The sequence below is a fragment of the Triplophysa rosa genome, linkage group LG6, assembly GCF_024868665.1.
Source record: "Triplophysa rosa linkage group LG6, Trosa_1v2, whole genome shotgun sequence".
In the NCBI taxonomy this organism is placed as follows: domain Eukaryota; kingdom Metazoa; phylum Chordata; class Actinopteri; order Cypriniformes; family Nemacheilidae; genus Triplophysa; species Triplophysa rosa.
Genome location: NC_079895.1, coordinates 899,308 through 910,145, shown reverse-complemented (window position 1 = coordinate 910,145; position 10,838 = coordinate 899,308). Strand labels below are relative to the sequence as shown.

General features: G+C 38.8%; 1 protein-coding gene across 3 annotated transcripts in view; it reads left to right on the top strand.

Annotated features, from left to right (window-relative positions):
- The window catches only part of frmpd4 (FERM and PDZ domain containing 4), a 51,528-nt gene that overhangs the window by 33,929 nt on the left and 6,761 nt on the right, over positions 1-10,838 (top strand). For all 3 annotated transcript variants that reach the window (XM_057335727.1, XM_057335726.1, XM_057335729.1), the window contains 12 exons: positions 2,626-2,786; positions 2,950-3,052; positions 4,051-4,096; positions 4,529-4,633; positions 4,771-4,878; positions 5,549-5,680; positions 5,878-5,997; positions 7,155-7,291; positions 7,419-7,545; positions 7,764-7,853; positions 8,358-8,540; positions 9,933-10,059. In XM_057335727.1, the coding sequence (XP_057191710.1) occupies positions 2,626-2,786; positions 2,950-3,052; positions 4,051-4,096; positions 4,529-4,633; positions 4,771-4,878; positions 5,549-5,680; positions 5,878-5,997; positions 7,155-7,291; positions 7,419-7,545; positions 7,764-7,853; positions 8,358-8,540; positions 9,933-10,059 (1,439 nt within the window). The remainder of the gene's footprint in view (positions 1-2,625; positions 2,787-2,949; positions 3,053-4,050; positions 4,097-4,528; positions 4,634-4,770; positions 4,879-5,548; positions 5,681-5,877; positions 5,998-7,154; positions 7,292-7,418; positions 7,546-7,763; positions 7,854-8,357; positions 8,541-9,932; positions 10,060-10,838) is intronic.

The following is a 10,838-nucleotide window of genomic DNA, read 5'->3' as shown; positions in this document are numbered from 1 at the left end:
TTAATGGAAATCATTAGAATTACTGTGACGTTTTTTTCAGCAGGGCTATCAAATAGATCTACATAAACAGTAAACATGATAAACAACTATACATTACTATAACATACATTATTTAGTAGAGAGGTCACTAAACATCTATTTTATTGCTAAAACATTTTTAAACCAAAGTTAAACTTTAAAGGCATTTTGCTAAAAAACATAGAAACCATCACATAAATTCTAATGGTTTCCATTAAAATACCATTATGGACTATTAACTTTTTCCATTAAAACCATTGCAGAATTCCTTTTTGGGATTCGATTCGATTTCGATTCTCAAGCTCTCGATTCCATGCGATTCTCGGTTCAGTTCAATGCATGCATACAGATCATGTCACACGCTAATTAACATATTCGTGACGTCATCGTCATTCATAGTTGTTGAGTTGCAATTTCAGACTCGTTTGGCTTCTACTCTCTGATCGTTCTGTATTTTTAAACAGCTTGTTGCCCAAAAAAGCCGTTCTCGTTTACATATTTTCTATTTTATTGTCAGTCTGATTTTGTTTCGGTCATTGTCTGAGAAAATCGCCACACACACGTGAAAGAGCAGTGATATGGGCTACAACACAGCGCGTATCCTGTATCTATGTAATCATGCGCTATTTTACAGACGAACTGTGTTCATGTTTATATGTCCAAACAGTCGACATAACAGTGACAGGTGTTTGGAACGCCTTTTCGTATTCTTTTATTCGCGAATCGGCCGCCGTATGGTGCTGCTCCTCCTGCTGCTCATTGCATAGAGTCCCCGTTAACATTTTCTGTTGTGTTTCGGGAGGGGTTCTATTGGGGTTTTTTAGCAGGGGGGTATGGATCAAACGTGTCCGTGTTAAAATCATTGCATTCACTGCAGTTGTGGTTGTGCAGTGACGCAGCAGACGTGCGTGTTGTGGATGGATTGAGTGATTACAGTGTATAACCGGCTCTTCAGAATCTACTTTGTCTTTTGACTCTTTTGTACTACAGAGGCTTTTGTTCACCTCCTAAATTACAGTTCACAGTAACCGTGAGACTCTGACAGCCGCAGTCTTCTGGCCCTATCGTGCACCCGGCACAATGCGGCGCCAGGCGCAGCGCAAGTGATTTTGCTAGTTTCAGCCTGACGCAGTTCTCACTTCCCCGTCCTGTGCTGCGTTGTTTAAATAGCACATGCATTTGCGCTCATTTGTGTGCCCATGGGCGTGCTGGTCTAACAAAGAGGTGTTTTCAGGCGCATTGGTGGCGCGTTGCTATTTTGAGGAACTGAAAATAGACTGCGCCATAGACCAACTCAAACCTTCTCTAAAGTCTGAAGTCAACAACAACAACAAAAAATTGTTATTTAAAGAGCGCGTTAGTAGAAAATGCACCTCTGGGCGGGTCCACAACATGCTTTCACTTCACTTATTAGACAGAGGGAAGCGCAGCAGCACACAAACATGCCAAATATAAAAAATCAATGGATTACAATGTATAAGATTATTATTGTGGACATAAAGATAAAAATACGGCTTGTCCTGTAGATGACTTTCCTCTCTGGAGAAGCGTCCAGTCTTTGCTCTTGCAAATTCCGCCGTGTAAATAGCAAAGGAGTAGTTCACTTTCAAAATAAATTTTCATGATCATTTACTCACCCCCATGTTATCCAAGATGTTTAGTTATTTGTTTCTTTAGTCAAAAAGAAATTAAGGTTTATGATGAAAACATTCCAGGATTTTTCTCCATATAGTGGACTTTAATGGACTCCGAACGGTTGAAGGTCAAAATGACAGTTTCAGTGCAGCTTTAAACAATACCAGATGATCGGTCATTTTCTAAAAAAAAATAAAATTGCCTTGCTCTGTTCTGCGATGCGCGTTCATGACTTCACAAAATACGTAATTACGTTGAAAAAGTCACGCTTGACGTCGGCAGAAGTACCGAGTCAGTGTTTACTAGTTGAACGTGAAGTTTTCAACGTAATTCCGTATTACGTGAAGTCATGAACGCGCATCGCAGAACAGAGCAAGGCGAGCATTTGTGTTTATAAAGCATATACGTTTTATTTTTTTTTAGAAAATGACCGATCCTTTCTCCAGATAAGACCTTTATTCATCGTCTGGTACCGTTTAAAGCCCTTTGAAGCTGCACTGAAACTGTCATTTTGACCTTCAACTGTTTGGAGTCTAATGAAGTCCGCTATATGGAGAAAAATCCTGGAATGTTTTCATCAAAAACCTTCATTTCTTTTCGACTAATTCTTGGATGACATGGGGGTGAGTAAATGATCATGAAAATTTATTTTGAAAGTGATACTACTCCTTTAAGAGAATCGTAACGACCCGTTTAGACCATGCGCCCAGACGCGCCAATGGTTTTCCTGTCGTTAAACTAGCAAGAGTGGATCCGGACATGCCCCGAGTGCACCTGCGCTGTGCGCTTTAGACCATGCGCTTAGAACGTGAAAATAGGGCCCTTCATGTTCATGTGGAGTCAAGGGGTTGGAGGTCGATCACACCCTTCTGTTCACATTACCGTGGATGTGTTAAGCGTCTGAGATGTGTAAGAACATTCTGTCTGTATATAGTGATTGAGATGTGTGTCTCTGGGTTTTGTTTGTGTCAGTCACCTGTCCCAGTCGAGCTCTCTGGAGGAGGTGCGTGTTGATGTGGAGAGGTTTGTTCCTCCTGCACCACGGAAGGTAGAGATGAGACGGGACCCGGTGCTCGGCTTCGGCTTCGTGGCGGGCAGTGAGAAGCCAGTGGTGGTCCGCTCGGTCACTCCAGGTATCTCGCTACACACGCGTGTATATAACGTCTGCATGCCTAAAGGTTATTTACTGATACAGGACATGTACACTAGCAGTCTTAAGTTTCCACAAATGTTCGGAGCTCTTTATCAGAATGTTTGACGTCAGACACACTTGCGTGGTTTGTGTGTGAACTGCAGGCGGTCCATCAGAAGGGAGGCTGATCCCGGGAGATGAAATCGTGATGATAAACGATGAGGCGGTCACCTCGGCTCCCAGAGAGAGAGTCATTGACCTCGTGAGGTATGTCACACCACTTACGACATCTAGTTAGTGCGTGATTCAGTCTGCTCACTGCTGAGTGTCCCAGTGCTCAAGTGGGGGATTTTGTCCCGAACGGTTGTATTACATCTACAAATGTATGATTGTAATTGCATTAGATTTAAAACATCAAAGATGTATGGAATTTTTCAGAGGCATTCATATTTGAAAGGCATAACTCAAAAATGAAAATGGTTTCGTCATTAAGTCACCCTCGTGTCATTTTAAACCTGTATGAACACAAAAGAAGATATTTTGAAGAATGTCGATAACCTGAACCTCTTATACTTCCATTATATGAACCACTGAGTAGGGCTGGGTGATATATCGTGCGATTCTTATGCTCTCAGTTCTCAATGAATTACGGTTAATTGCCGCCACATCCCAAAGCCAGAGGGCGCTCTCGCGCAGAAACTCAGAAAATGGGAAACAGAAGAAGAACGATTAGTTACAGGAAATGCCAATGGTCATATTCTATTGCTGTTCTTCAAACCTTTTCCGGTATTTTCATGATAATAAAGTATTTTTATAGTAATAATGATAGACGGGTGTTGCTTTTTCAAATACACGTTCTAAACGACTCGATCTCGTAGTGATTTTAGATCGAGCAGTACTTCCTACTGATCAAACAGCCGTAGTTCGTGGAAGAGCTGCGCAGAAAACACAGACTCGATTTCAGAATCAATTTAGACATGTATAATTAGCGCGACTCGCGATATATATCGCCCAGCCCTTCCACTGAGACATTTCTCAAAATATCTTCTTTGTTTTCCACTGAAGAGAAAGACAGGTTTACAAACACATGCACATTAGGTTTTTGGCATATTGCACAGCAAAGAAGGAATAATTTCTATTTATGCAGATTTCAAGATCTGCATTGAAACGTTAAAAGAAAGAAAAGTGAAACACACAGTCAGAAGAGAAACATAATTCTGCCTCAAGAGTTTTCTGATTTCTTCTTGTCTTATTTTTGCTTACAGAAGTTGTAAGGAGTCCATCATACTGACGGTGGTGCAGCCGTACCCCGTGAGTCATTCATCTTTCTTCTTTTTCGAATCAGAATCAGAATTTGCTTCATTGGCCCAAGCTCTTGGTACATAAAAAACATTTCACATGACATGAGAACAGGAACAATAAGCAAGTAAAATATAGGTAGCGCTATGGAAAAGAAAAAAGAAAATAATAATACTAATAATGTTGTATACAATTGGAAGATCTACTGTACAGATTTGTGCATTTACAGTATATACAGCTGTCCATATTTGTATATGTTTAGTTACCAGTTTCTGGTACATTCTGCTCCTTTCTCACATTCATTGAACTGATTTCAACAGATTCTGCTCTGTGCCGAAAACACTGGAAAAGCTTCTGTCTGTTTGTTCGTGTCTGTGTGGTCTTGAGGCAGAAGACAAAAGTGTTTCATGTTTTTGTCATTTTTCTTCTTTTGTTCCGTCACAGTCGCCCAAATCTGCCTTCATCAGTGCAGCTAAAAAAGCCAAGCTGAAGTCCAATCCAGTGAAGGTCCGATTTGCTGAGGAGGTCATCATTAACGGACAAGTACCTGTAAGAGACAAACGTCCAATGAAATATGACCAAAAACACTCATTATGGTCCTTCATTTATGCGTTTAAATTGTGGCTCAACTAACATCTAACAAAATAAATGCATCATGACTGTTTTTGTTTTTTTTACATTTGCAGGAAACTGTGAAAGATAATTCTCTACTCTTCATGCCAAACGTCTTGAAGGTGTATCTGGAGAACGGACAAACAAAATCCTTCAAGTTTGACTGCAACACGTCGATCAAGGTGTATATATTTGTCAGTAACATTATTATTGAAACACGTCAGCGTCATGTCTAGAATCGCTGGAAATGTTTTAATGTGTTCATATTCTTCTGCCTGTTCAATTATTCTAAGTGTCGTCACATGTGAGCAGGACACAAGCAGTAGCGTTGTTAACCAACAGGCAAATGCGTAGGGCCCCGCAAGCTTGGGGGCCCCCTAGTGGCTACAAGTGGTCAAATCATTTGACGCTTGATTTAGACACTCAGATATACGCAATGAAGCGCACGTATCAAAGCGGTGCTCAAAAACGAAAGAAAGCAAAAGAAAAGAAATCTAATAGTAATTTTACGAATATAGCAAAACAATGCTATGAAAAGAAGCATGAAAAGAAGAATCTTGCACCTTTTACTTTCTTATACTGTAGCTAAAAGCATTCTGTATTATTCTGAATAAAACAAAGAACACTTTTTCATCCCAAAACCAAGAAGGTTTGTTCTTATAACAAACTGTAGAGAATTTTGTGCTGTTATGTGGTTCAACGTCAAATAAATCCAGTTTATATTTGTATGTATGTGTGGGGGGCCTCAGGTCTTGATTTTGCCTAGGGCCCCCAAAATGGTAAACACGCCCCTGGACGCACATCAGCACACGTGTTGACATGAATAACAGGAGACGGTCTTGTGTTTTTCAGGACGTTATTCTGACGTTACAGGAGAAACTCTCGATCAAAAGCATTGAGCATTTCTCTCTGATGCTGGAACACAAGATGGAGGGGTCTCCCACAAAACTGATGCTTCTACACGAGCAGGAGATGCTCACACAGGTCTGATGTCTGATTTTGTATTTGCGTGACGTGGAAGTTTGCGGTCTGAATTAAATGTGGTGACAGAGAATGGTAACCTTTAAACTGGTGTGAAATGAGCGTTTCATGAATATAACAGACACGAGACATACTTGTGGAATTTCACAGGCCTTTGTGTGTTTGGATGTTTAGTTTCGTGATGGTTTTTGTGTGTTAAGGTGACGCAGAGGCCGGGGTCACATAAGATGAAATGCTTTTTCCGCATCAGTTTTCTTCCCAAAGATCCGGTAGATCTTCTCAGGAGAGACGCCGTTGCCTTCGATTACCTCTATGTTCAGGTCAGACAAGAGCATCATGAACATTCAGTCTGTTAATCATACACACGTGTTTATATTTCACAATCATGCTGAGCATTAGGACGGGACAGTCGATTTCCCGCAAAAATATTCTACGTCCTGATATTCATGGGGAATATCTAAAGGTTAACACTTTACCTAAAGCCTTTATGTATAATGTAGTGCTGTCAATCAATTCAAAATGATCACGATTAATCACACATTTCTTTAACAGCATCGTTTTATGAAAGGCAACATTCTGATATTAGTACTACAACCGATGTCTCCGTTAAATAGATTATTTGTTCTTTATTTTAACATTAATTATAGCCATTTAACATTGAAGTACAGTATAACTGAGAACTGTCATGTCTAACATGTGGGAAATATACAGAAATTGAATGAAGTTCTCCAACACTTTACAGTCTTTAATGCTAAATTCTAAATTAAATACAGAATTAAGGCTATAAAACACATTTATTTCCTCTTTTCTTTAGTTCTTTGATTTACATCAATGACTGGAGTCACCGCAGCAGGTTTAAGAACGCCGCCCCTTTAAGAGCTGTCTCTATAATAATGTAACGCTAGACAAAGGATGACCAAACAAACGGATGCTGCGTTAATTGCGTAAAATATTTTAACGTGTTAATCTGAAAAAAAATGAATCGCATGCGTTAACGCGTTAACGTTGACAGCCCTAGTATAATGCATTATGTAAGGGATAATCCACAGCTAGCCGTGCGTTAAGGGGTTTTAGTGCACACCTTCCAGCCAATCAGAATCGAGTATTCAAACAGACCATGGCATAAAAAGGCTTATTAAAGGGTGTTATGCATTATGATTGTTCATAATGTGTGTTGTAATACATTAAATGCTGTTGTAAAGAATTATATCCAAATTAAAAATGCAAAGTGTAACAATAAATTGATAAGTGTTATAATGCATCAACTGTAGTTACAATGAGACATTACATAATTAATACATTAGAACTACTTTTATAATGCACTATACATACTATATGCTTTAAGTAAAGTGTTAGAGTTCATAAATGATTATAAACCTTATTTTGCCGTCTCCTATGAAACAATCACAATGTTTAAGAAGAAAAAGCTCATGACGGCTGTAAATAATAGTGGTTTTGTTGGTGCTCTCGTGTGCAGAGCTGTAAGGACGTGGTGCAAGAACGTTACGGCTCTGAGCTCAAATACGACACGGCTCTTCGTCTGGCCGCTCTTCAGATGTACATCCTCACCCTCAGCACCAAACAGACACAGAAAGTCTCTCTGAAATACATCGAGTGAGTGTGCGCTATAAAGATGTTCCTGAACCTTGACGTATTCTTTTTCTTTCTTCTGTTGAGCGCACGAGGAAGATCTGAGCTTTGAGAAGAACTGAACACATTGTGTGTGTGTGTGTGATCATAGAAAGGAGTGGGGTCTGGCCCAGTTTCTGCCTCCGGCGGTTCTGTCCAGCATGAAAGAGAAGAACATCAGAAAAGCCCTCACACACATTCTCAAGACAAACCAGAACCTGGTGCCTCCTGGGAAGAAGGTGAGAAATCACATGAACGTGTAAAACATTTGTGTTTGAGTTAAGAAAACACAGGATCACAAGTGTTTACTGCAGTGTGTGTTGTGTCTGAATAAAATCATGTTTTATTGGTGAATTATTGTGTGCGTTGTTGGGGTTCAGTTAGGACAGAAAGTCTGTTTGTGTGATTGACACTTTTGGGTCTCTAATGCTCTCGTGTGGTTTGTGTTCTGCTGAAGCTGACGGCGTTACAAGCCAAAGTCCATTACCTGAAGTATCTGAGTGAGCTCAGACTGTACGGAGGACGAGTCTTCAAATCAATACTAGTCGTAAGTGTCCACGCTTCATTGACACAGCTGTCAATCATCTCCTGTACTGTTATGTGCTTTAATCTGCGTCGTACACAAGCGTAATTTAAAGTGATAGTTCCCCCAAAAATGAAAATTCTGTCATTGTTTGCTCACCCTCTTGTCATGTCAAACCTGTGTGACTTTCTTTCTTTCGCAGAGCACAAAAGAAGATATTTTGAAGAACGTTGTTAACTGGACCCCATTCACTTGCATTGGTTTTGTGTCCGTACAATAGAAGTCAACGCGTGCCAGTGTTGTTCGGTTACCAGCTTTCTTCAAAATATCTTCTTTGGTGTTCTGTGGAATAAAGAACGTCATTCAGGATTGAAATGATGACAGAATTTTCAGTTTTGGGGGAACTGTGTTTTTTCAAGTGTTTTACATAGAAATAAGAAAGGACAAACAGAAAGGTTCGCTTCAGGTACAGTAATCTTTAAACAAACGCACACACACACACAGTTGAATGTTTTTGTGAATCTACAGCAGGGAGAGAAACACACGGAGGTGACGCTGTTGGTCGGCCCCAGGTACGGCATCAGTCATGTGATCAACACCAAAACCAATCTGGTGGCCCTGCTGGCCGACTTCAGCCACGTCAACAGAATCGAGATGTACACGGAGGATGAGAGAAACGTGCGGGTGGAGCTTCACGTCTTAGATGTGAAAGTGAGTTTTTATGTAATCCATTCGAGATGAAAACAACAGATTTACAGTATATACAACTGAACTATAGACCCATAACAACAACAACATCATCATCTCCTCATTATTGTAAAAATTTCATGTTACACAATCCATTCATAAATTGGCAAAAGAATTATTTCAGATTAAAGATTCAGATTGTTTCATAAATATTCTTATTGCTGCCTTTAAATACCCACATGAAAAAAATGTAGTATACTCTAGTTTTATTATGGGATACTTTAGAACATTGTAGTATTTTATGGTATATTGTAGTAACTACTGCCATTGGTTAATGTATACTGTACTATAGTATTCTGTAACGCATTAAGTATTAATATTACAGAATACAACTTACTACAGTTTATCATAGTAATTATTAAAGTATAGACAGTTTCATTTTAACAACATAAACAAACGCTACTGCACATGCACACTTTTGTGTAATTTCCAGTACACGTTCACAAACAATAGAGCGCCTGTAGATTATTTCTTATAACAAGGAAAAGAAACCGCAAAGAAGCGTTACTTGGCTAAACTCGTCTCTCCAATATTTTGAATTTAGACTGCGATACCAAGCTCGACCGCTAGATGTCAGTGTACCATACGGTTTCTTTAAATGCGACCGAACTACAGCACACATTCAACAAATAATTTATTTAATAAAATGACCATACAACAAAATTCAATTATTTAAAATAATTATTATACAGTAAAATAATAATACAAATTAATATTAACATAAATTAAATACATTATAAATAGTTATATTATTAGACACTAGCCAAACAAAAAACGGAAGTTAACTGGGGTCAGGCGCGCGCGCGTCCGATGAAACGGTCTATACTGCAGTGTTTGCTACAGCTTATCAAAAGTTTAAAAAACTACTAGAGTACTAAAGTAAATTGATTAATACTATAGTATACTTTAAAGAGCTCAGCAGTGAACTTTTTCCACAAGTTGGCATGAGTCTTCATGAAATGTCTGTGTAACATATTTCGCTTGAGAACTTATGCTCACAGCATCAGCTCGTTTTCTCACATGCTTGCAGGGAAAAGCTCACCAAAACAAAGTTACTGGGTTCTTCTTTTTCACCTTTTCTGATTTGGTAGATGCACCGGGGACCCGATTATAGCACTTAAACACAGAAAAGTCGGATTTCTATCCGATGAGCCCTTTAATATATTTCATAGTAAGGTTTAAAAACACATGTAAGAAGTTTGCTACAGTTTACTACAGTAAATACCAAAGTGTACTCTATTATTTTGTTCATGTGTGTATGGCATATCATGTTGAAGGTTCTTTTTCAAGCTGTTATAAAACAACTTTCACGTGCAGTGTAACAGAATGAGTTTTTGTGTGTCTATGTTTTTTCAGCCCATCACACTGATAATGGAGTGCAGTGATGCGATGAATCTGGCGTGTTTGACTGCTGGATATTACAGACTGCTGGTGGATTCACGCAGATCCATCTTTAACATGGCCAACAACAGTAACACTGCAGGTGTGACTCCTCTCACATCACACTTGGGGTGTGTTCACATTTAGAGTTTGGTTCTCTTGGTTATTTTGGTCTGGACCAAAAAGGACAAAAATACATTTTATTCCTGGTTTGCTTAGCATTCACACAAGCATTGTAACAGCGAACTTAAAGATATCGAACTTAACAGCCTAACACCTTGTCCAAAACCAAACCAAAGATCAGCACCAGTAGTTAGATTTCATTCATCATGTGAGGAGGGTGAAGTGCTGACTGACAAGACGATGACGGAGGCTTTTCTGTCAAAGAACGTGTAGTAGAATATGCAAGCACTGTCATCAAGAGTCGGTTACGTTTTTAATTTTCTCTTTGTTCTAATTTTAAAAAGCCGGAGCTTTGCCATTACGTCCCTTCAAACGTCTTTTGTTTCAGCTATTCCTTTCTTATTTGTTTCTTATAAATTTTTATTAATTAAAGTTTTTCTTATAAAACGTTTTTCGTTTCGTATTCCCTTTCTTATTCATTTCTTATTAATTTATTTTACAAATGTTTTTCGTTTCGTATTCCCTTATTTGTTATTTGCACAGTGTGTGCCGTGATCGCTCGTTTTGTTAGGCAACTTATTATTTACGTAAAGGTTTTTATATTTGTTTCTTATTTATTTTTTGCTTGATATGTGTCGTGATTTTACTTTTTGTTAAAGGCAACCTATCTGGCGTTAAGGTGTCTTATATTAGTTTCTTATTTTTTATAAGTAGTGTGTGCAGTGGTTATTCGTTTTGTAAGGTCTGTGTTTAATATAA